Genomic DNA, 26688 nt, shown 5'->3' with positions numbered 1-26688 from the left:
TCCTGAGTAGCTGGGACTACAGGTGCCCGCCACCACGCCCGGCTAATTTTTTGTATTTTTTAGTAGAGATGGGGTTTCACCTTGTTAGCCAGGATGGTCTCAATCTCCTGACCTCGTGATCCGCCCGCCTCGGCCTCCGAAAGTGCTGGGATTACAGGCTTGAGCCACCACGCCTGGCCTGTTCCTTTGCTTTCTTAACAAACTTGCTTTCACATTACTCTATGGATTCGCCTTGAATTCTTTCTTGCAAGAGATCCAAGAACCTTCTCTTGGGGTCTGGATCAGGACCCCTTTCCAGTAACACTAGGTTTACAGGCATGAACCACCACACCTGGCCTAGAATTGTTTTCATCAAACCAGAATGTAGGACCACTATGTGAAGAGGCAGTGGGGGATCCAGGAGGTCCAGGAGTGGAAAGGAAAATGGGAGTTTAAATCTGCTGTGACCATATGTGGGAGCGTGGACTGACGTTCTCAAGGAGTACTGCTGACACATTTACTTTCTTCTTTTGTTTCTTTATGCCTGGTGGGAAGGAAGTTCTCCTCCCGGTAGAACTGCCTTTGCAAACATTATAACAGTGAGACAATTATGGCAGTGAAGGACAGCTGATCTGGCCAACCTCCATCTTGCCTTTGGGCTTCAGGCTGCCCTTAATTATTCCTAGGCTTAGGCCAAGCTAACTTTGGGAGACATCTAGTTTCTTTTTTTTTTTTTTTTCTTTGCAAGAGTCTGCTTTTAATTTTTATTTTATCAAAGAGAATCACTTAAGTCAGTATCCATTTGAGTAATCTGGCTTAAATTAGGGAACAGTCAACACTGGATTGCCATTTTAAGTTTCCAGATTAATACAAAATTAGTGTCAATAGTATAGGTTAAGCTGAAAACTTTTATAGTCAGGAGTATGGTGAGACTCAGTTTTACCTATTAAATCAGTTTTATCTATGAATCTGATTTTGCTGTAAAATCACGCTAATATTACACGCTTCAAAAAACATGCTTTTCCTTTGAGAAACTTTCTACATCTCAGCCGAAATGCCTTAATTTCATAAAATAAATGTTACAATACAAAAATCTTTTGTAAAAATATCAACTATATATGAATTAAAATCAATCTCTTCTTTTGTTAAAAGTTACCTGTAATTAAGAATGTCAGAACAACTGAGCCCCCATTCTAAAGTTTCTGTGGTGAAGTCATCTGTATTTCCTAGGTCAGTAAACCCAACAACATAATCTTGTGCTTTCCCATCTTTTACCAGTGCTAGTGTGGGAATGACTTTGATATGCAGTCTCTCACAAAGGAAAGGTGCTTTTTCCACATTCAGCTTCAAAAATTTGGTCTCGAGGTGTTTCTCGGACAATATCGCCAGAAATCTGTCTAGTATTTTACACCTGAATGTGGAGTCTCTGTAGAAATGGCAAACCACTTTTTTACTCTCCTTGACTTCTTGAAAAAAGTCTCTTTCACTAGGGATTTCTCTGTATTCCCCATGTCCTTTAGAAAGCCATTCTTGTTTCTGCTGTTGAGCTTTCCTTAGTGCCTCGAGTCTCTTTTCTTTAATGTGTTCCAGTTCATCCTCATCCATCTGATCCAGTTTTTGAATTTCAGAATCCAAATGTTCTTCCACCAGTTTGGTAGTCTGAAGCAGCTGATTCTCCAGGACTTTGGAAAACATGTCAACAGATGCATCAGCTTCCATTCTTCTGAATGGTACAGAGTTCAGCCTGGGTGCTGAGCTCTCGGTGATGCCTGAGAAGTGAAAGAGCAGCAGTTTCAAAAAACAGGTCCACTCTGGCTTTAACCTTGCAGTAGCTGCCAGTGGCTAGGGAGACATCTAGTTTCTAGTTTAATTGATAGCAACCCTTCCCAAAAATTCAACCGCCTTTGTAAAGCTAATGAGAGACCACAAGACTAGGATGATAGAGAAGCCTGAATTCTGCTAAGGTGTAGACATAAATGATTGCCAGCCATTATTCTGGGGATCACAAGATATCCAACTTCCCCAATTACTCCTCCAGATACCATCACTATTGTATAACCTATGATTGGCCTTTGGAGATGTCTTTTCAGGTTTTTTGCATGTCACAACCGATGGCTCCACCTGGACTTGGTCACAGTTCCTGTGGCCCCAGCCAGAAGGGGCTCAGTGAGGATGAAGACCATTTGCCACACCCCTATGATTGCGCCCCCAACCAATCAGCAGCAAGCACGATTGCCTAGCTACCCCTTCCCCTAAACTATCTTTGAGAAACCCTAACCTTTGAATTTCCGGAGAGATCGATTTGAGTAATAACTCTGTCTCCCAAGTGACATGATCAGCCTCGTGTCTATTAAACTCTTTCTTTATTGCAATGCCGTCATCTCAGTGAATTGGTTTTTGTCTGTGCAGGGGGCAGGAAGAACCCACTGGGTGGTTACACCTGGGCAGGTGCTGCTTCCCTGAAGGACCAACTATGCCATGATGAGGAAAAGGGTAGTGTGTGGGTACTTTTCGTTCTGTCCCACCAGATCCACTTTGCTCCCTGCTCTGTGCTTTGGTGAGCTGATCTTCTTGAACTCTATCAACAAAGATCCCTGGGGTCCTGTGTTGGAATTGGGTTAGGAAAATGGGAGGTAACAGCAGGAGATCAGAGGTTGGGAGAAGAGAGAGGTCACAGTATTGAGTCCCTGGCTCCTTTCCAGCTGGGCTTCAGGTCGGCTGTTTACCTAACTGGTCAGTTTCTTTTCTCAGCTCTTCTCTCTGAGCTTTGTAACCACCCTCAATCTCTTTTGACCTAAAGGTGATATTCTAGCACTGGCATGCCTCAGCATCCCTTATAGGTTTCCCTCAACCCTTTTGTAAATAGCCTTTTAGTAATCTCTCCTCCGCTGCCCTCTGTAGGTGTAGGATCTATCTCTTGCGGAAGACTCTAACACAAGTCGTGAGTGCCTATCACCAAGCAAAGGCAGGGCACAGTCCAGGCATCAGGCCCCTTGGCTCTCACAGTTACCTTTCCACTCGGAGAATAACGCAACCCTGCCCCGCTTTTCTGGCTTTAGATCCTGCGCACAGTTAAGGGCACCTGTGAATGAGCTGCAGGAAGTTTAAAGAATGGATAATTCCCATTAGTGTCATCTCTACCTCTTTGGATTTAAAATATTTATTCAAGAATGAGAAGCTTGATCTCATTCCTGAGAACATCCAATCACATGCCACTGAGAGGGGAAAGCCCCTAGTCAGCAGATATAAATACAACTTAGTAATTGTATCACCACTAAGCTTTCTGACGTGTTCCAAAACATTGAAAAGAGCAGGGATTTCCGGCCCCAGACAAGATGCTCTGTGCCTCTGCACCTGAGATGACAGGTGAAGCCAAGAAACCAAGAGGCTTTGCTGTGCACCTTTTAGTTCGTGTCTCATACCATATGGCTCCCCAGAGTCCACGACACCTCTAATGACCACCTTTTTCTGGTTGAGGAAGCTATATGATCAGCTTTTTGTACTGCTACATTAAAAAAAAAAAAAAAAAGTGGAGCCGGAAGTTCGATGTGGCACAGGGATTGTGAGCACAGGCCAGCGTTGAAAAGCAATGGAATCAAGGATTGCATGTGAAAGCACTGAGTGTGGGGCCTGGGTTTCAGAGCTGCTTTTTCCCCATCAGCACAACCTGATGGAAGGCTGGTCTTTGTAGAAGGAAGCAAGGGACTCCTAATCTCCTTTTAGAAAAGTGCCACTTTCTAGGTTGTTTCTACCCTCCCTCCCTCCCTCTCCTCTTTTCTTCCTTCCTTCATGTCTCTCAACCAGAGTTCTCAGAAGCAGCAATATCAATAGATTTATTTTCTTTTCCTTTTCCAGCCTAGCACTGAAGATGCCAATAAATATAAATAAAAATGGGCCGGGTGCAATAGCTTATGCCTGTAATCCTAGCACTTTGGGAGGCCAAGGCGGGTGGATCACCTGAGGTCAGGGGTTCGAGACCAGCCTGGCCAGCATGGCGAAACCCTGTCTCTACTAAAAATACAAAAAAAAAATTAGCCAGACATGGTGGCGGGTGCCTGTAATCCCAGCTACTCAGGAGGCTGAGGCAGGAGAATCACTTGAACCCAGGAGGCGGAGGTTGCAGTGAGCCGACATCACACCACTGCACTCCAGCCTGGGTGACAAGAGCAAGACTCCGTCTCAAAAAATAATAAATAAATAAAAGCCATTCAATAAAGTTCATCTATGTGATAGTCAAAATAATGGGCGCCTTCAGGTGGTAAAGAGAGAGATGGGGAGCATGTGTGTGCTTGCATGCATGTGTGTAAAATTGCCAAGCTTCACACCAGATTTTTGCACTTTGCTGTATGTAGATTATATCCCAGTTTCTTTTTTAGAATTGGGAGAGACAAGCTACCTGATAGTGATACTGTGAATTAAAAAGTGTCTCCTTCTACTAGCTCCACCACGGAGCTCCCGTACACATTGCTGATCACTGCCTGAAACTCCAGTGTGTGATCTACTTGATAGAATGAAAAAAATAATAATTATAAAGCCACAGGAAGTTGCAAAATAAACATACAGGGAAGTCCTATGCTCACTTCTTCTCCCCTAATATTAGCATCTTTCGTAACTATAGTACAATATCAAAACCATGAAACTGACGTTGCTACAGCCATGGACCTTACTCAGATTTCATCAATTACACTTGCACTCTTCTGTGTGAGTGTGTTTATGGGTCTATGCAATTTTATCACATGTGCATATTCATGTAGCCACCACCACACTCAAGATACAAAACTATTCCATTATCACATTTGATAAAATTTTAATAGGAGAAAAAGTCATATTTGCAGTCCTCTCCCAACCCCCCTAAAAGAGAAAAGTCCCCTGCTGTATTTATTGTTCTTTTTTTTTTTTTTTTTTTGAGGCAGAGTCTCACTCTGTCCCCCAAGCTGGAGTGCAGTGGCGCGACCTCAGCTCACTGCGACTCCGCCTCCCGGGTTCAAGCGATTCTCCTGCCTTAGCCTCCTGTGTAGCTGGGACTACAGGCATGTACCACAAAGCCTGGCTAATTTTTTTGTATTTTTAATGGAAACGGGGTTTTGCCACACTGGACAGGCTGGTCTCGAACTCCTGAGTTCAAGTGATCCGCCTGCCTCAGCCTCCTAAAGTGCTGGGATTACAGGCATGAGTCACTGCGCCTGGCCACCTGTTCTTTATTATGCTGAGTGGAGTGATGATTAGAAGAATAAGAGACATCTTGCTTCCCTGATGACTGTTACTGACCTAGGGATGGCTGTGCAACCTGACTGGGCATTCGGCCCACACAGACTGAGCAGAGGATAAAGAGTCTGTGGTTGGGAGAGACATTTTCCCTCCCTCTCTCTCTGCCTCACTCTTACACCCCTCTGTTTCTCCAGGTAAACCTCAATAAGGAAGCACTATAGTCTCTGATGATTTGGGCAGATATCTTACAGCCTAGGGAAAACCAACCTTAGGATGAAGCTAAGGACACCTCAGTGAAGGGGAGGAAGAAGCCTGAGATCTTAATGGTATCTTGAAAAGCTGATTCACGCAGTTACTGGAGCCCATCCTTACTCTAGACTTACAGCGAGACAGTGAAATCTCTCATGGTTTTAGTCCATTTAAGTTAGGGTTTTCTGTATTTTTCAGCCAAAAGCAAGATAACTGAAGCGTATCTACAAAAATCCTACAGCTAACATCATACATAATGGTGAAAGACTGAATGCTTTCCCCCTAAGATCAGGAACATGGCAAGAATCCCCTCTCACTACCTCTATTCAATATCATACTAGAGGGTCTAGCCCAGGTAATTTAGTAACAAAAAGAAATAGAAGGCAGCCTGACTGGAAAAAAAGAAGTAAAACTATCTCTATTCAAAGATGACATGGGCCAGGAGTGGTGGGTCATGCCTGTAATCCCAGCTTGAGGTCAGGATTTCAAGACCAGCCTGGCCAACACGGTGAAACACCATCTCCACTAAAAATACAAAAATTAGCTGGGCAGGTGGTGGGCATCTATAATCCCAGCAACTCAGGAGGCTGAGGCAGGAGAATTGCTCAAACCCAGGAGGCAGAAGTTGCAGTGAGCCAAGATTGTGCCACTGCACTCCAGCCTGAGCAACAGAGCAAGAGTGTCTCAAAAAAATACCACAAAGATGACATGGTCTCTCGTACATAAAAAATTCTAATAAAAACAAATACACAACACACACAAAAACACTAATAAATAAGTTCAATAAGGTTGGAGGACACAAGATCAATATACAAAAATCAGTTGTATTTCTGTACACTAGCATAAACAATCCACAAATGAAATTAAGAAAACAATTTAATTTACAATAGCACCAAATAGGATAAACTACCTAGGAATAAATCTAACGAAAGAAGTGCAAGATTTGTACACTGACAACTGCAAAATGTTGTTGAAAAAAATTAAAGAAGACCTCAATAAATAGACATTTATGGTTATGGATCAGAACACTTAATATTGTTAAGATGGGCCAGGCGCGGTGGCACACGCTTGTAATCCCAACACTTTGGGAGGCCAAGGCGGACGGATCACTTGAGCTCAGGAGTTCGAACCCAGCCTAGGCAACATAGCGAAACCCCATCTCTACCAAAAATACAAAAATTAGCTGAGCATGGTGGCATGCATCTGTGGTTCCAGCTACTCAGGAGGCTGGGGCAGGAGGATAGCTTGAGCCTGGGAAGCAGAGGTTGCAGTGAGCTGAGATCGCACCACTGCACTCCAGCCTGGGTGACAGAGTGAGACTCTCTCTTGAAAAAAACAAACAAACAAACAAACAAAAAATATATATATAGTTAAGATGGCAATAATCTCCAAATTGACCTACAGATTCAATGCATTCTCAATCAGAATCCCAGCTCCCATATGCAGAAATTGACAAGTGGATCCTAAAACTTTGTGGAAATTCAATAGCCAAAACACCCTTGAAAAAAAAAAGCAAAGTTGAAAGATTCATATTTTCTGATTTTAAAACTTACTACAAAGCTATAGTAATCTAGACAATGCAATACTGGCATAAAGACAGACATATAAATCAATGAAATTGAATTGAGAGTCCAGAAATAAAACCTTATGTTTATGGTCAACTGGTTTTCAACAACTGCCAAGACAATTCAATGGGTAAAGAATAGTCATTTCAACAGATGGTGCCGTGACAAATGGATATTCACATGCAAAAGAATTAAGTTGGGGCCAGGTGCGGTGGCTCACGCCTGTAATCCCAGCACTTTGGGAGGCCGAGGCGGGCGGATCACAATGTCAGGAGATCAAGACCATCCTGGCTAACATGGTGAAATCCTGTCTCTACTAAAAATACAAAAACTTAGCCAGGAGTGGTGGCATGTGCCTGTAGTCCCAGCTACTCCGGAGGCTGAGGCAGGACAATCGCTTGAACCTGGGAGGCGGAGCTTGCAGTGAGCCAAGATCGCACCACTGCACTGCAGCCTGGGTGACAGAGCGAGACTCCGTCTCAAAAAAAAAAAAAAAAAAAAAAAGAATTAAGTTGGACCCCTACATCACACCATATAAAAATATTAACTCAAAATTGATCAAAGACCTACATAGAAGAGCTAAAACTATAAAATGCTAAAAGAGAAAGCAGGTGCACATGTTCATGACCTTGGATTTGGCAATTTCTTAGCTATGATATCAAAAACACAACTAAAAAAAGAAAAAATAGATAAACTCATCAAAATGTAAAACTTTTGCGAGTCAAATGATACTATCAAAAAAGTGAAAAGAAAACCCACAGAATGAGAGATAATATTTACAAATTACATATCTGATAAGGGACTTGTATCTAGAATATATAAAAATTTCTTTTAATGCAGCAACAAAAAGACAACCCAATCAAAAGATGGGCAAATGATTTGAACAGATATTTCTGTTCAACAAGCTACACAAGTGGCCAAGAAGCACATGAAAAGATGCCCAGCATCATTAGTCATTAGGGAAATGGAAAATGCAATCTAAACCACAATAAGACACTTCACATCCATTAAGCTGACCATTATCTAAAAGATGGACAATAACAAGTATTGACAAGAATGTGCCTTCCTCAAAACTCTCTACCAGGCCAGAGGCTCATGCCTGTAACCTCAGCACTTTGGGAGGCTGAGGTGGAAGGATCACTTGAAGCCAGGAGTTTGGGACCAACCTGTGCAACAAAGTGAGACCACTGTCTCTACAAAAGAAAAAATAAATAAATAATTAGCCAGGCATGGTGGTCCACACTTGTAGTCCCAGCTACTCAGGAGGCTGAGAAGAGAGGATCCCTTGAACCCAGGAGTTTGAGGCTGCATTGAGCTGTGATGACACCATTGCACTCCATCCTGGGCAATAGCAAGACCACATCTCTTAAAACAAAAACAAAACACAACAAAAACTCCCTATCAAAAAATCTAAAATTTCTGTTCCTCCTTAGGAAAACTCGGGCTTTACCTACAAAGAGAGAGCTCAATTCCTGGAGTGGTTCACTTGTCCACAGTCAGTGCATAAAACTTTTAGTTTGGAAATGCATCTTGTGGTGTGGGAGCTGCAGTGTGCACCTCAGTGCCCCCTGGAATGAAGGACTTAGTCTCCCAGCTGCTAGAAGTGTGGCCAGAAGACAGCTCTCATAGGTCAGCTCTCTTTGGGGATTGCCTCTGATGATAAAAAACTGCCTTGCCTAAAGTGAAACCTGTTTCCAGGGATGGCCCACATTCAGTGACTAATTAACACAGGGTATAAAGGCCCGACCTCCTCCCTCCTACTTAGAGCAACCTTGCAGGACTTCTGTTCCAGATCTCCCCATGGGGTTGACTGAAGCCTTCCGTTGGGTCTGCACCACAACTCATCTTCTCTGTTTGTGCAGTCCTTCTTCCTTTCCTTCCCTTCCACAGGTGTGGAATACTTCCCTCATTCTTTGCAAAAAAATTTTTTCCTTCTCTGTAAAAGGGAGTAATCTCTTCAAAGCATTGTGGATTAAATGCATTAGTGTACTTGGAGGCACTGAGGGCAGTTTCCAGCACATGGGGTAAGAGCAGTACTTCCCGGAATAACAGAGAGAGTATTCCTGAATAGCAACTTCCTTTGTTATACCAGAAGGAACTCCCAGACTCTGAATGGCTAAGGTTCTGCAGTTTCTCTCTGTGGGAGGAGGGTTGCTAATTCTTTCATCCTCATTTGAGACATTGACCTGCCTATGTGGGCGGGGCTATCCCCTGTAAATACGTCAGAATATTCTCTGTGCTCTGTGATAATGCACATTACATTACTCCACGACAGAACCTATTGCAACACCACCATACAGGTATGTGCCTTATGAATCTTGAAAAGGGTGGATTGTGGTTCATAATGTTTCCTAGGTTTAAATTCATTCCCCTGCCTTTGTTGTTGTTTTTTGTTTTGTTTTGAGATGGAGTCTCACTCTGTGGCCCAGGCTTGAGTGCAATGGCGTGATCTCAGCTTGTTGCAACCTCCACCTCCTGGGTTCAAGCCATTCTCCTGCCTCAGCCTCCCAAGTAGCTGGGATTACAGGCCTGCGCCACCACGCCTGGCTAATTTTTTGTATTTTTAGTAGAGCGGAGGGTTTCACCATATTGGCCAGGCTGGTCTCCAACTCCTGACCTCAAGTGATCCACCTGCCTCAGCCTCCCAAAGTGCTGGGTTTACAGGTGTGAGCCGCCATGCCCTGCCTTAGTTTTTTAATCAAACTAGGAACTATCTCTTGAATGTTTTCCTGCTGAACATGTTCTTGGAAACTCTGATCTCTTCAACATAATTATGTTAATTTAGGAAGATATTTTCCCAAAAGTAACAGCAGGCTAGGAGTTAAATAGAGCGTGCTGGTCAGTAGTTTGTGGCCATGACACTAATAGTCACAGCTACTCTTCATCGAGCACCTACTAGGTGCCAAGCACTGTGCTAAGAGCTTTGTAAACATCACCTCATTAAACTCTCAAGGCCATGGTGCCTCATGCCTGTAATCCCAGTATTTTGAGAGGCTGAGGTGGGTGGATCTCTTGGGCCCAGGAGTTTGAGACCAGCCTGGGCAACATAGTGAAACCCTCTCTCTACAAAAAAAATAGGCAGGCGTGGTGGCACACACCTGTAGTCTCAGCTACTTGAGAGGCTGAGGTAGGAGAATCTCTTGAGCCCGAGGGGTTGATGCTGCAGTGAGCCATGATCATGCCACTGCACTCCAGCCTGAGCAACAAAGTGAGAGCCTGTCTCAAAAAAAAAAAAAAAAAAAAAAAAAAAAAAAAAAAAAAAAAAGCTGGGCACAGTAGCTCATGCCTGTAATCCTAACACTTTGGGAGGCCAAGGTGAGATTGCTTGAGGCCAAGAGTTGAAGACCAACTTGGCCAAAATAGACCCTGTAGCTATTTTTTTTTAATAAATAAAAATAGGTTTACACAAGGTTACACAAGTCAACAAGTAGTGGAGTCAAGATTCAAATCCAGGCTGGGCGCAGTGGCTCACACCTGTAATCCCAGGCCTTTGGGAGGCCAAGGCAGGTGGATCACCTGAGGTCAGGAAATCGAGACCAGCCTGTCCAACATGGTGAAACCCCGTCTCTACTAAAAATACAAATATTAGCTAGGCATGGTGGCGCATGCCTGTAGTCTCGGTTACTCGGGAGGCTGAGGCAGGAGAATTGCTTGAACCCAGGAGGTGGAGGTTATAGTGAGCCGAGATCGTGCCACTGCACTTGTCTGGGAAAGAGTGAGACTCTGTTTCAAAAAAAAAATTCAAATCCAGATCTGTCTGACTCTGAAGTTCATGAACGTGAATTTCTGGTTTGAACAAGACGGGATACAGGTAGCATTTATCATCTTCTCTTCCTGGAAATTAGCCAAAAAACAAAAAGATAGAGATGCAAAGACAAAATTCTTTTTCCTAGAAAGTAGATACAGTCTATTCCCCCAAAATTCATATATTGAAATCCTAACCTCTAACGTGATGGTATTAAGAGGTGGGGCCTTTGGGGGTGATTAGATCATGAGGGCAGAGCCTTTATAAACGGGATTTATAAAGCAAGCCTGAGGGAACTCATTTCTTCCTACCACCACGTGAGAACACGGCAAGAAGACGGCAACTATGAGCCAGAAAGTGGGCCCTCGCCAGACATCAAATCCAATGGCACCTTGAACTTGGACTTCCAAGCTCCAGAACTATGAGAAATTTCTGTTATTTATAAGCTACCCAGTTCATAGCATTTTGTTATAGGAGCCCAAATGGACTCAGACAGTAGGAAATAGATAAAACCCAGGTCCCCAATTACTTGAAAGGGCTGCTGAAAGCAATAAAGATCAAGCAAGGGGGCAAGTGGGAGGAAGCAGAGAAAAGAGCCTATAGCCAGAAGACACAATGGCTCTGTGTGTGTGTGTGTGTGTGTGTGTGTGTGTTACGCCTGTAATCTCAGCATTTTGAGAGGCTGAGATAGGAGGATCACTTAAGCCCAGGAGTTCAAGACCAGCCTGGGCAACATAGAGCGACCTCATCTCTACAAAAACTTTTAAAACTTAGCTGGGTATGGTGGCGTGCACCTGTAGTCCCAGCTACTGGGGAGACTGAGCCGGGAGGATTGCTTCATCTTAGGAGTTCAGGGCTGCAGTGAGCTATGATGGCACCACTGAACTCCAGCCTGGGTGACAGAGCGAGACAGAGTCTCTAAAAAAAAAAAGAGAGAGAGAGAGAATTCTTGTCATATTTACCTACAGTAATCATTCTTTGGCAGGATATATATCTTATGTATACTGTAAACCAAAGGTACAGGCCTAGGCCTTTCCCACCAGAGATGACAAATAATGCTACATTTCCCTCTCATTGCCAAATTCTATTAGCTTAAGCCCTCAGTTAGCTTGCTTTGTCACTGGAAATCCCTGGAAAATGCTAACTTGTATCTGAAATCCATCCCAGTTGCCCCCTGCCTTGTCAGCAATGATCAATCCATCTTAAGCCACCCTGGACCACCGTGTGCTCTGTCATAGCCCTGCCCTGGAGGTTTCTTTTTGTTTTGTTTTGTTTTTTGTTTTGAAGCAGAGTCTTGCTCTGTCGCCCAGGCTGGAGTGCAGTGGTGCAATCTCGGCTCACTGCAACCTCCACCTCCTGGGTTCAAGCAAGTCTCCTGCCTCAGCTTCCCTAGTAGCTGGGATTATAGGCGCCCACCGCCACGCCAGGCTAATTTTTGTATTTTTAGTAGACACAAGGATTTCGCTATGTTTGCCAGGCTGGTCTTGAACTCCTGACCTCAAGTGATCCACCCGCCTCAGCCTCCCAAAGTGCTGGGATTACAGGCATGAGCTACCGTGCCTGGCCTGCCCTAGAGGTTTCTATTATAAAATACCGTCCCTCTGGGGGCTGCAGCTCTCCCCTGTACTGCTTCATTCCAACCGGACACAAACCTTCCCCTTATTTCCACAGTACTAACTAAAACTGGGCTGTGATGTTTCACAGAGATTCTTTAGAAGCTTCTGGTTAACATAAGGGAATTGTAACACAGACCTAGAAACTTCACAGGTCTATGACTTCCCACAGCAATCCCTTGTGGAACACAGCTTTGCTTAAACCTCAGCCTGTAGTAAAGGCACTGAATCATGCCTTTAGGTATGTAGCAAAGGCACTGAACTTCACTTCTTCCCTAACCTCATGGGTGAGTCTTTGTGTACATCTTCTCTTCTAAGGGTCCAGGCCCGAGGAGAGGAAGGATTTGCCCACTCGTGCCAGCATAAGGCCTCCTTCCAACAGCCTCATTTCGCATTTCAGGACCTACCTTATCCCAGGATGACTGACAGCAGAAATGGCCCATCCCTGACCAGCAGGGCTAACCTTGCCCCAACTGGGATGAACAGTTTCTCAAGACATCCAGGTAGCTCAGTATTTTATAGGATCGTAGTCTAACACCGGGTTAAACATAGAAAACCCAATCCAGGTTATTTTTTAGAATCTCCTTTAATTGAAAGGGACAACCCTCCAGCTATTTTCGGGTCTTGTTTCTTGATCTCTTGTAACTGTTTGCATGGTAATATGTGTGTATACTTTTACCAAAAACAAGAAATAATATATTGTGTATACCTTTACATAGTTTAGCTCCTTAGACCATGCATATCAAACCCATTCAATCTAGAAGGTGTGGTAGCCAGTCTCTGAAGACAGCCGAAAATGAGCCACATCTCCTGGTATTAAATCGTTACATGGTCTTCTCACACAGAATCTGGGCTAACCTCATGATTCACTCATTCAGTAGAACATGGCAGACATGACATTATACTAGTTCTAGGCCTAAGCCTAAAGAAAGCTTCTGTTTTTGTACTTTTAAAAACCCTGAAGCGGCCGGGAGCAGTGGCTCATGCTTGTAATCCCAGCACTTTGGAAGGCTGAGGTGTGTGAATCACCTGAGTTCAGGAGGTCAAGACCAGCCTGGCCAACATAGTGAAACCCCGTCTCTACTGAAAATACAAAAATTAGCTAGGCTTGGTGGTGTGCCCCTGTAATTCCAGCTACTCAGGAGGCTGAGTCAGGAGAATAGCTTGAACCCAGGAGGCAGAGGTTGCAGTGAGCTGAGATCACGCCATTGCACTCCAGCCTGGGTGACAGAGTGAGACTCCCTCTCAAAAAAACAAAAACAAAAACCAAACCCTGAAGCAGCATGGAAGACATCAGGCTACCCTACCAAAGAGACCACATAGAAAGAGAGGTCAGTCACATGGAGAGAGGTCCCAGCCCCCAGTCATCCTTGCCAAGGCTGTAGACATATGAATCATGCCATCTTGAAGGTCCCAGCCATGCCACCATCTGACTGCCTTATTCAGCCACTATATTTGGAGTGCCTTATTAGGTGACTATAGATAGCTGAAATAGAGCGTGTTGTCCTACATGAAATTCACAGAGAAAAAGGATAGGCTACCCCAAAGATGAGCTTTCTACCTCTCATCTCTTATCTGCTTAAAGTTGTGTATTAGTCCATTCTCACACAGCTATGAAGAACTACCTAAGACTGGGTAATTTATAAAGGAAAGGGGTTTAATTGACTCACAATTCCGCATTGCTGGGGAGGCCTCTGGAAACTTACAATCATGGTGGAAGCAAAGGAGAAGCAGATACCTTCTTCACAAGGCTGCAGGATAGAGTGAGTTCAAGCAGGGGAAATGCCAGACACTTATAAAACCATCAGATCTCAAGAGACTCGCTTACTATCATGAGAACAGCATGGGGGACACAGCCCTCATGATCTAATGGCCTCCACCTGGTCTTGTCCTTGACATGTGGGGATCATGGGGATTATGAGGATTACAATTCAGGATGAGATTTTGGGTGGGGACACAGCCAAGCCATATCAACTTGTAAAATATTTTTTTCCCTTTTGATACTTCAGATATGTTAGGACTCATTTATAACGAATGTTCAAGTCCAAGTACCATCACTTTCTAGTCCCCTTAGCAGTCTCAGTGTAGCTCAAAGCCTTCACAGGAGAGTTTAGCCCTGAAGTTAGGGCCATAGGAGACCTCCTTCTTCCTTCCACTTATAACTCCAAGGGTCACAGCCTTTCTCCATTAAAGGAAGCAAGTGGACATAATTTTGCTTCCTCTAATGAAGAAATGACACAAGCCGACATAGTTAAAGTAAACAAATATAGTTAGGAAAGAGCATGCGTTACATTAAATGTTTTGCAAGGGTGAAAAAGATAAGAAAATACATACACAGAGACAAGAGATTTGAAAATATTCCATATGGGTTTGGAATAAAATGTAAACATAGTAAAATGCAATATATTGCACACCTAAATTTAAATTATAATTTTGTTCTAATCTGACTTTACAACATGGCATTTGGTATAAGACAAGCCCATCTTGGCCACCGCCTAAGGGAAATAGTCACTGGGGCAATGGTTACACCATATGGCTGTCTTACCTAAAATATGTTCTTACGACTTAGAGCAAAAGGATATTATTTCATCTCCACTTGTCCAAATAAATACATGTATAGCCAATTCCTAATTACCCAAGTGCAGTAGCAACGGGATATCATATGTTGCTGTCAAATTGTCTTCTGCCAGTTAGCTGCTTCTCATTATCATTAGATGCATCATCTTGGTCTTCATAATGGGCTTCTACTTCTGGCTCACAGCTCACCAAGTCTATAGGAAGAGGCTGGGCACAGTGGCTCATATTTGGGAGGCTTAGGCGGGTGGATCACTTAAGGTCAGGAGTTTGAGACCAGCCTGACCAACACGGTGAAACCCTGTATCTTCTACAAATAAAAAAATTAGCTGGGCATGGTGGCATGCACCTGTACTCCCAGCTACTTGGGAGGCTGAGGTGGGAGGATCTCTTGAACCTCAGAGGTGGAGGTTGCAGTGAGCCGAGATCGCACCATTGCACTCCACCCTGGGCAACAGAGTAAGACTCCACCTCAAAACAAAACAAAACAAAAATTAGCTTGGCATGGTGGCATGCACCTGTAGTCCCAGCAACTTGGGAGGCTAAGGCAGGAGAGTCGCCTGAACCCAGGAGGTGGAACCAAGATCGTGCCACTGCACTCCAGCCTGGGCAACAGAGGGAGACTCCATTTCAAATATATATATATATATATATAGAAAATAGGTATCTGTTCATTCAACCATTCATTCATTCAACAAATATTCAATGAGTACCAGTTATAGGACAGATACTCTTCAAAACACTCGGAACTCAATTCTAGCTGTCCTATCACTGCTGCAACTATTATAGAGCATTTTTTAGTCTACAAAGTTATTTCTCCTGATGTGTTAAATTGGTCACCAAACTCTTAAAACTCTCAAAGAAGATAAAGCTATTTTCTACCATCCATAAAGATTGGAAGATTTGTTTTCCTAACTTTAGCATCATGTAATGATGGTTATTGTGGCCCCAAATTGTTTCTAATGTAAAGAATGATAGTGACATCTCTGCAAAGAGAGAGGCCTAATAGAAGTTTCACATCAATAAGTGGTCATAAATGCAGGTGATGATGCCATTACAAAAACACCACTTATGAGTAATAAAATGCACTTGAAATCTAAGTACTCTTCTCAATAACAGAAATGACACAAGCTGACATAAATAAGTGACCAGCGTGTTGTGATAACAAGTGTTTTATAAATACCTACTTATATTAAACTTGGGTGGGAAATGGTGGTGGGGCAGCTACACTCACATATGTTCCTTTCTAGTTCCTGAGTACTTCCCGGAATTTTTTTCACAAGGTGGTCAGTTTTTTGCTCCATGCCTCAGGACAATGTGCAAATTTCCTTAGGCGGACCTGCTAAATTATTGAATAGACCCAGGCAAATGATATACCAAATATTTGATTAGTACCAAGAAAAGCATTTGAACACACAGCAATATTTTCTAAAAATAGATAAATTCTAGAAGCTCCAGGGCTAAAAAAACAAAAGGATAGTGTGAATTTCTTACATTTAAAATGTAGGCATTAACATTGTATTTGCCAAAATGTGGTTGTCTATTTTCATATATGAAAAATAACGGCCAGGCACTGTGGCTCACACCTGTAATCCCAGCACTTTGGGAGGCCGAGGCAGGCGGATCACAAGGTCAGGAGATCGAGACCATCCTGGCTAACATGGTGAAACCCCGTCTCCACTAAAACTACAAAAAATTAGCCGAGTGTGGTGGTGGGCACCTGTAATCCCAGCTATTCAGGAGGCTGAGGCAGGAGAACTGCTTGAACCTGGGAGGCGGAGCTTGCAGTGAGCCGAGATAGTGCCACTGCACTCCAGCCTGGGCAAGAAAGCGAGACTTGGTCTTAAAAAAAAAAAAAAGAAAGAAAGAAAGAAAAATAACGTGAACGCATTTGATATGAGGAGCTGCATGATACTAGTCATTTGAAATGTGTCCCTCAGAGGCTATATCTAGCAGTCAAGAAATTTAAGATCTACTTTTGTTTTTCAGTCTGAAGCAAAGTTAGCAAGTGTTGAAAGCTGTTAATTTTAGAGATGATGGAAAAATGATGAAAAAGAAAATGAGAATGCCCTGTTTTCCTATGACTTCAAAGAATCCTATAGACATAACTCCATTCATCTAAGAGAATGACTCTACTAATTATGTTATACATATTATATATAATTATATTGTTATATATAATAAACTAATGTCTTAGTTGCATGTTTTATAGAAAGACAGTTCAGGCCTTGGGAAAAGAATTGAGCAAAAGTGGAAAAACCAGAAAGAAACTTTTATATCTTCTAACTCTTTGGCTTAGATCATAGCTTCTTTGTAACTTGAGACACATTTTCCTCCTGTTCTAACTGGCTCAGTGGATTGTGAGCTCCTAGAGAGTGGGAATGTATCTTTTTCTTTTCTCCCCCTAGTTTCCATGTCACTCTTGATCCTCTTCCCATCTCTCAGCTCACTTTCCAATCTTTTTCCAGTAAGCTTCTCTTCTATTAGATACTTCTTAAGTCTTGCAGTTATTGGTCCCTCCTTGGCCCACTTCCGTCCTTTTTTTAAATTGAGACTGAGTCTCACTATGTTGCCCAGGGTGGTCTCTAACCCCTAGGCTCAAGCAATCCTCCTGCATCAGTCTCTCCAGTAGCTGGAATTACAGGCACGCACCACCACACCCAGCTCCTTTTTTTTTGAAACAGAGTCTCACTCTGTCTCCCAGGCTACAGTGCGTGGCACAATCTCAGCTTACTGTAACCTCCACTTCCCAGGTTCAAGCAATTCTCCTGCCTCAGCCTCCCGAGTAGCTGGGATTACAGGCGTGTGCCACCACACCTGGCCAATTTTTGTATTTTCAGTAGAGACGGGGTTTCACCATGTTGGCTAGGCTAGTCTCGAACTCCTGACCTCAGGTTATCCACCCACCTTGGCCTCCCAAAGTGCTGGGATTACAGGAAAGAGCCACATGCCCAGCCTAAATTTTAGCTCATATAGTGGAGGTGTTAGCGCATCTCAATGAGACTATCGGACACTTTCTGTTTTGGTATCTGCTGCCACCTCCCGCTAGCTACTCCTATCAGAGTAGTAGTGATGATGGTCTGTGTTCACTGCCCTCAGCATAGGGTTGGTAGAGAAAAAATGCAGGCAAGAAAGGATAGTTTACTTAGTTTTTCTATTTAAAAGTAGACTTTGAGGCTGGGCGCAGCGCGGTGGCTTATGCCTGTAATCCCAGCACTTTGGGAGGCCAAGGCAGGCGGATCACCTGAGGTCAGGAGTTCAAGACCAGCCTGGCCAACATGGCGAAACCCAGTCTGTACAAAAAATACAAAAAAATAGCCAGGCATGGTGGCAGGAGCCTGCAATTCCAGCTACTCAGGAGGCTGAGGCAGGAGAATCACTTGAACCCGGGAGGCAGAAGTTGCAGTGAGCCGAGATTGCACCATTGCACTCCAGCCTGGGCGACAAGAGGGACACTCCATCTCAAAAAAAAAAAAAAAAAAAGTAGACTGTGAAACTCATTCCAGAAGCAGTAGCCTAAAGGAAAATATATTTAGTCTAAAAATCCTTTCTTTCAAGCATAAGAATCTGGCTTTTGAACATCAGAAGCTAAAATCCCAAAGAATTTAGAGCAGTAAAGTATTTCTATAATCAATGAGTTTGGAAGAAGACATGCTCATGTAAGAGTTTGCCCCACTCTAGGTAGGGCATGGTGGCTCACACTTGTAATCCCAGCACTTTGGGAGGCCAAGGCGGGTGTGGTTTTGGGTGCCTGTAATCCCAGCTACTCAGGAGGCTGAGGCAGGAGAATCGCTTGAACCCAGGAGGCGGAGATTGCCGTGAGCTGAGATCGCACCACTGCACTCCAGCCTGGACAACACAGCAAGATTCTGTCTCAGAAAAAAAAAAAAAAGTTTGCCTCACTCTAGAGGATATAAAGATCCCCTGACAGGGTGGAGGAACAGAAATAATTCCGATAAGTATCCTATCTTGCACCATTCCAAGTCTACAGAGGAGCAAGGGGAAATAAAAGACATTCCAGATTGTCTGGGGTCTCCAAAGTGGAGGGAATCTGTTGCTAAACATCAGTCTCCACCAGGCACGTGGCTCATACATGCAATCCCAGTGTTTTGGGAGGCCGAGGTGGGAGGATTGCTTGAAGTTAGGAGTTTGAGACCAGCCTGGGCAACATAGTAGGATCCCATCCCTACAAAAAATAAAACAATTAGCCAGACCAGGTGGCACGTGCCTATAGTCTCAGCTAATCTCAGAAGGCTGAGAAAGGAGGATGGCTTGAGCCCAGAAGGTGGAAGCTGCAGTAAGACATAATCTGCCACTGCACTCCAGCCTGGGCAATAGAACAAGACCCTGTCCCAAAAAGATAAAATAAAACAAAAGTCAGTCTCATATAGGCTTCCTGCATCCAGCATGGGCTGGGCATAGGTCATAAATGTTGAAGCCAAGAGCACATGAAACTGCCCCACTACCCTACCTATATCCTTCTAATCAGGTGAACAAGCAGCCAAATATTTCCCATTCCCTGGGAGATGTGTGAAGGCAACTGAGAGAGCAGATGACTTAGGATTAGGAAGAAGGAACATGGCAACAGATAATCCCCTGGACATTCTGACCAGAGATCTGATGAGAAAATAAACATCTCAAGAGATTCCAGTGAGAAAGATGAAGAACAACCAAAGGTCAGATAAAATGTGGCCATTGAGGCCGGGCATGGTGGCTCAGGCCTATAATCCCAGCACTTTGGGAGGCTGAGGCAGGAGGATCACTTGAGCCCAGAAGTCCAAGACCAGCCTAGACAACATATCAAGACCCCTATCTCTAATTTTAAAATCAACATTTATTAAAATAAATAAATATATAAGAATGTGGCCATTGAGCTCTTGACACCACCTAGTCTCTCCCCGACCTCACCAGGATTCATCAACATAGCACTCAGAATTGAGATGCAACCCTGCGGTGAAGAGGAGAGAGGCAAGTGTTTGATTGGCTGAGAAAGCCCTATTGGCTAAAGATTACATTTCTGCCACTAGGCAGAATGGGGACTCAAGCTGAAAATCAAGTTTATTAAGCTAGGCACAGTGGTGTGCACCTTTAATCCCAACTACTTGCGGAGGCTGAGGTGGGAGGATTGCTGGAGCCCAGGGGTTAGACATTATTAGCCTGAGTAACATAGTGAGATCCCATCTCAAAAAATAATAGTAAGAATAATCAAGTTCACTTAGAACAAAAATTAGAAAAGCTTTGTTTCTTGCATACCCAAGTATGTGTATTGAAATTTGTTCAAGATACACTAGTTTTTATCTGTTCACATGACTGTCTACCCACTGGGCTATAAACTCATCAATGGTAGGGACTGTGTCTTTTCATCTCTGAATCCCCAGCACATATCATAAAGACTGAAACAGAGGCTAAATGTATGTTCAGTGGATTCAGCCACTTGATGCCCATGCAAGCATGACATACCCAATGTTGCCAAACACCCTGGGTGGGTAAGCTAATCCATGAGCCCAATCTATTTAGCCAGAGCTCCATATGCATTTTGGACAGAGAAGAGGAGATAGTGGGGGCAGTGGGGAGGCAGCCCGTGGGAAATCCCGGGAGATGCCTTTGTGTAATCATCACTAGAAATTATAAGCTTATAAAACCACGGAGAATTTTTTCAGGGCTGGAAGAATCTCTGTAGGATCTAACCCAAAACAAAGTCAGGCATTTTTGCTCCAAAGCCTGTAGACAGGGCTGGTTTTAGAGCAGGTGGATTTTACCTTTGCCTCCAAGTGTGATTTTAAAGACCTAAGCAGCTCCCTGCAAATCTCCCCCATCTGCTGTTGCTGGGTCCTACCTGGTATTCCACTTTCAATACTCCTTCCATTTCTTTAACCTGAAATCTTATTCTTTGCTAAAACGGAAACCGATTTGAGAAAAGAAATATTTTGAGTTACTATCAGCCTTTTATCCTTTGACCTAACCAAAAGAGCACAGAAATTTTTTTTTTTTTTTTTTAGACGCCAGAGTCTCACTCTGTTGCCCAGGCTGGAGTGCAATGACGCCGTCTCAGCTCACTGCAACCTCTGCCTCCCGGGTTCAAACGATTCTCCCGCCTCAGCTTCCTGAGTAGCTGGGATTACAGGTGCCCACCGCCAGGCCCTGGCTAATTTTTGTATTTTTAGTAGAGACGGAGTTTCACCATGTTGGCGAGGCTAGTCTCTAACTGCTGACCTCGTGATCCGCCCGCCTCGGCCTGCCAAAGTGCTGGGATTACAGGCATGAGCCACCGCACCCAGCCCAAGCGGAGGAATTTTTTTTTTTTTTTTTTTTTGAGACGGAGTCTCGCTCTTTCGCCCAGGCTGGAGTGCGGTGGCGCGATCTCAGCTCACTGCAAGCTCTGCCTCCTGGGTTCACGCCATTCTCCTGCCTCAGCCTCCCAAGTAGCTGGGACTACAGGCGCCCGCCACCACGCCCGGCTAATTTTTTGTATTTTTAGTAGAGACGGGGTTTCACCGTGTTAGCCAGGATGGTCTCCATCTCCTGACCTCATGATCCACCCACTTAGGCCTCCCAAAGTGCTGAGATTACAGGCGTGAGCCACCGCACCCGGTAAGCGGAGGAATTTTTAAAACAAGAGATAGGTTGGATGGAGAGGTGGAGAGTAACAGGTACATGGAAGTTGGGAAGGAGGCTCCCTGAGTGGAGAAAAGACAGAACAGAGAATCCCAGGGTGCAGATCCTTTGTAGGCTTTGCAGTTCTGCATAGGGCCTCCTATACCTATGCAAGAACAGGATGTGGATCTGGATCTGGGTGGACTGGAGAAAGAAAATAGAGGTGCTCCCCATCCCCCACTGCCTCACATTAGTCATTGGCGCCTTGAGAATTGTCCTGGCCTGCTTAGGAGCTGTTTTCTGTCTTGGATGAATTGGTGCTTTTCTAAGAAGAAAGAGAGCTGTGATGGACTGCAGCAGAAGTAAACCCTGGGGCATGCACCAACTCACCAAATTGATTCCTGGGCTTGGGATACAGAGAACTTTGTAATTATGAGACTATAATGCTTGTAAATTGGCTTGAGGAAATTAGACACACAAACCCGATTGCCAGGAGCAATGAAATAAGATAGATTTGTTGGAGCCAAATGGATTTTGTGGATGCAGGCTTCTTGGAGGCTTGGATTTTCTGTTGAGAAGACATCACTGAGCTAAATCTAATGACGGCAGGAGGTAGCTCTCACTTTCCAAAGCAAAGAAATAGTGATAGTGCTGGTGAAGATACGACAGGCACAGTCTGAAGGTCTGTCTGAGAATTTTCTGGAAAGATTGACTGCCAAGCAGCCCATGCTTCTCCTCATTTAACTGGGTCTTCTCAAGCAGGATGAAAAAGATCTAAGTTCATCTCTGCTGTGCTTCTGTTCAAGTGACTGATTAACTCACGGACACACTGGTATGGCTTAGAAACAAATACGTAGCCATTGTCTTAGTCCGTTAAAGCTGTGGTAACAAAATCCCATAAATTGAGATAAACAACAGAAGTTTATTTTTCACAGTTTTGGAGGCTGGGAAGTCCAAGATTAAGGCATCAGCAGATTTGATATGTGGTGAGGGCCTGCCCTCTAGTCCATAACTGGTGATAGCTGGCTACCTTCTTACTGTGTCCTCACAGGGTGAAAAGGCCAGCTAGCTCTCTGGAATCTCATTTGTGAGGGCTCTGTCCTCTTGTTCTAATCACCTGCCAAATGCCCCACCTCCTACTACCATCACCTTCGGGGTCAGAATTTCAACATATGAATTTTGGAGGGACACAAACATTCAGACCACAGCAATCACTGATTGTACCTTAGGAGTATTTCGACACTTAGCACCTCCAAATGGAATGGAGTCAGGAAGACTTAAGTGATATAACTTCTTTTTCTTTTCTTTTCTTTTTTTTTTTTTTGAGACAGAATCTTGCTCTGTCGCCCAAGCTGGAGTGCAGTGGCCCAATCTCAGTTCACTGCAGCCTCTGCCTGCCAGGTTCAAGCGATTCTTGTACCTCAGTCACCTGAGTAGCTGGGATTAGAGGCATGCACCATCATGCCTGGCTAATTTTTGTATTTTTAGTAGAGATGGGGTCTCACCATGTTGGATAGGCTGCTCTTGAGCTCCTGACATCAGGTGATCCACCCATCTCAACCTCCCAAAGTGTTGGGATTACAGGAGTGAGCCACTGTGCCCGGCCAAGTGATGTAACTTCTACTTCTGCTTTTCTCTTTGATCTTTACCCTCCCTGCCAATGGCTCTGCCAACTTCCTAGCCTCTCAGTTGGCATGGTGAAGTGAGCTCTGTGCTAAGTGCCAAGGATATTCTTGTTGATTCTACATCAGGGAAAATAATCTCCAGCACATCTCAATATAGATTAGCAGGACTTTAGTGCTAGAGCTTGAAAAGCAATGGGTAAATAATAATAATAATATGTCCCCGGGTTCCCCTTACAGTTTTCACAGAGGATGAAACTGGACTGCCGTGAAATGTCCCTTCACTACACTGAAGAAACAACTGCAGATACAAGAATAAATCACCAGGGGCGGTGGCTCACGCCTGTAATCCCAGCATTTTGGGAGGCCAAGAGGGGCGGATCACGAGATTAGGCGATTGAGACCATCCTGGCTAACACAGTGAAACCCCGTCTCTACTAAAAATACAAAAAATTAGCCGGGCTTGGTGGTGGGCGCCTGTAGTCCCAGCTACTCGGGAGGCTGAGGCAGGAGAAGGGGGTGAACCTGGGAGGCGGAGGTTGCAGTGAGCCAAGATCGCGCTACTGCATTCCAGCCTGGGCGACAGAGCGAGACTCGTCTCAAAAAAAAGAATAAATCCACACTGATGTCTAGACTGAAAAAACACTGAAAGCAAATCAAGTCATTTGCAGTGCTGGGATTGGTGCCTTAGAATCAAGATAACTAAAAAAAATCAGCAATTCACCTAGAATTACAATCTTTAAATGTGTCATGTCAGTATTTATGCATATGTGCATGTTTAACAAGTGAGGGTTTTTCTTGGGTTTTTGCTGTTGTTGTTGTTGTTGTTTAGTGCCTTGAAATGTGTTTAGCTGTTTCCTACTTCTCTTGAGATTAAGTGGTGACTTTTACAAAGTAGTCACCACAATTGTCCTTATTATCTTTACATTTGCATTTAATTTATAAACATTTTTCATTTGAACTACATGCTGGAGATATCCTTCAAGTGAAATAAGGCAAATTTCCCTGGTAAGGAAGGTAGAAAGGAAAGGCAATGAGAGGGGTAAGCCCCACATCCCCACTCTCACTTGCAGTTCACGTTCACAAGTTGTGCATCCCATGCCTGCCACTTCCCTGCTCCTCTCTTGCTTCTAAAATTACCCCAAGATCATCTGGCCGAGTTTCCTCCAGGATGAAAGCACATTTGTGGCGAAGGAACATTCCCGGTGGTCACTCCTTATGGTTTCTGCTCCTGAGGAAGTGGACACAGATGGGATGGAGCCGAGCCAGCCCCCTTTCTCCTGCCCCACTGTTTCCTTGCCTCTTCTCTTCCTTGGTGACCCCCGGAGACCAGGAAATCTCTGACAGTCCCTTCCTCATTCCTACAGGTGACAGAGACAGCTAGATATCTACCCGCCGCCGTTTCCCTGCTACAGACTGAATGTCTGTCTTCCCAAAATTCATATATTGAAATCCTAACCCTCAATGTGATGGCATTTGGAGTTTGGGCCTTTTGGGGGTGATTAGGATTATTTGAGGTCATGAGGGTGGAGCCCTTGTGATGGGATCAATACCCTTATAAAAAGAGGAGGAGAGGGCCGGGTGCAGTGGCTCACACCTGTAATCCCAGCACTTTGGGAGGCCAAAGTGGGTGACACACGAGGTCAGGAGTTCGAGACCAGCCTGGCCAATATGGCGAAACACCATCTCTACTAAAAATACAAAAATTGGCCAGGCATGGTGGCAGGCACCTATAGTCCCAGCTACTTGGGAGGCTCAGGCAGAAGAATCGCTTGAACCCAGGAGGCAGAGGTTACAGTGAGCCGAGATCACGCCACTGCCCTCCAGCCTGGGTAACAGAGCGAGACTCCGTTTCAAAAAAAAAAAAAAAAAAAAAGAAGAGGAGACAGGGAATCTTCCTCTCTGCTCACCAACATTTGAGGATACAAGACAGCCATCTACAAACCAAGAAGTGGGCCCTCATCAGACACTGGATCTGCCAGCACCTTGATCTGAGACTTCCTAGCCTCCGGAGCTGTGAGATGTAAATTTCCATTGTTTAAACCATTCAGTCTGTGTTATTCTATTATAGTAGCCCAAACTAAGACCTCCTTTCTTCCTTGCCAATGAAACTTTTACTTTATTGCAAATGTCAATATGACCAGTTTAAGAAAATTACTTTTCCCAGTCTTCCAAGCAAATAGGCATGAGTAAGTGGCAAAATTTTGGCTGGCAAGATGGGAACAGAAATTGTTGAATAGGACATCTGTAAAGCTTCTTAAAAGGGGGAAATGGCTCATTTGCGGGCCCCTTAATATTTTTCCCTTCTTCTTTCTTACTTATGCATACTAAGCACAAACACGGCACCACTACATATATTACAAGGATATGTGTATATTCAAGAGCACATCTCAATCACACCAGAGCGGGATGCCCGCAAAAGGCAGGCAATGGGAATAAGTGGCTGGTATGAATGGGAAAAGCAATTTTTTGGTGGGGGTTGTGGATTTCATGTCCAAAAAGTTGCTCATCTTTTAAAAACACGCACACACACACACACACACACACAATTTTAGGTTTGGGGGTACATGTGAAGGTTTGTTACATTTGTTGTACAGATTATTTTATCACTCAGGTATTAAGCCCCATACCCAATAGTTATCTCTTTGTGGTTTTGATTTGCATTTCTCTAATGATCAGTGATATTGAGCTTTCTTTCATATGCTTGTTGGCCACATGTATGTCTTCTTTTGAAGTATCTGTTCATTTCTTTTGCCCACTTTTTAATGGGGCTGTTTGCTTTTCTCTTGTAAATTTGTTTAAGTTTCTTATAGATGCTGAATACTAGACTTTTCTCAGATGCATAACTGCAAATATTTTCTCCTATTCTGTAGATTGTCTGTTTACTCTGTTGATAGTTTCTTTTGCTGCAGAGAAGCTCTTGTTTACTTAGAATCTACTTGTCAAATTTTGCTTCTGTCGCAATTGCTTTTGGTGTCTTTGTCATGAAATCTTTGCCCATTTCTGTGTCCAGGATGGTATTGCCTAGGTTGTCTTCCAGGTTTTTTATAGTTTTGGGTTTCACCTTTAAGTCTTTAATTCATCTTGAGTTGATTTTTGTATATGGTGTAAGGAAGGGGTCCAGCTTCAATCTTCTGCATATGGCTAGCCAGTTATCCCAGCACCATTTATTGAATAGGGAGTCTTTTTCCCATTGGAAAAGCAAATTTTTTAAAAGAGAGGGGAGGTCAAGGAGGAAGATCAGGCCGGGCATGGTGGCTCATGCCTGTAATCCCAGAACTTTGGGAGGCTGAGGCAGGTGGATCACCTGAAGTCAGGAGTTTGAGACCAGCCTTGGCAACATGGTAAAACCCCATCTCTACTAAAAATACAAAAATTAGCTAGGCATGGTGGCACGTGCCTGTAGTCCCAGCTACTTGGGAGGCTGAGGCAGGAGAATTGCTTGAACCCGCGAGGTGGAGGCTGCAGTGAGCCGAGATTGTGCCGCTGCACTCCAGCCTGGATGACAGAGCGAGACTCCATCTCAAAAAAAAAAAAAA

General features: G+C 44.0%; 1 protein-coding gene across 1 annotated transcript; it reads right to left on the bottom strand.

Annotated features, from left to right (window-relative positions):
• Positions 1 to 994: 994 nt before the first annotated feature.
• LOC101058414 (thioredoxin domain-containing protein 9-like) lies at positions 995 to 1772 on the bottom strand. The gene has a single exon (XM_054683972.2). The coding sequence runs from the start codon at positions 1696 to 1698 to the stop codon at positions 1132 to 1134; it is 567 nt and encodes a 188-aa protein (XP_054539947.1). The 5' UTR covers positions 1699 to 1772; the 3' UTR covers positions 995 to 1131.
• Positions 1773 to 26688: the final 24916 nt, after the last annotated feature.

This window comes from Pan troglodytes, chromosome 3 (assembly GCF_028858775.2).
Source record: "Pan troglodytes isolate AG18354 chromosome 3, NHGRI_mPanTro3-v2.0_pri, whole genome shotgun sequence".
In the NCBI taxonomy this organism is placed as follows: Eukaryota; Metazoa; Chordata; class Mammalia; order Primates; family Hominidae; genus Pan; species Pan troglodytes.
Note: the sequence above shows the minus strand (reverse complement) of the source record. Positions and strands in the feature narration are given on the sequence as shown.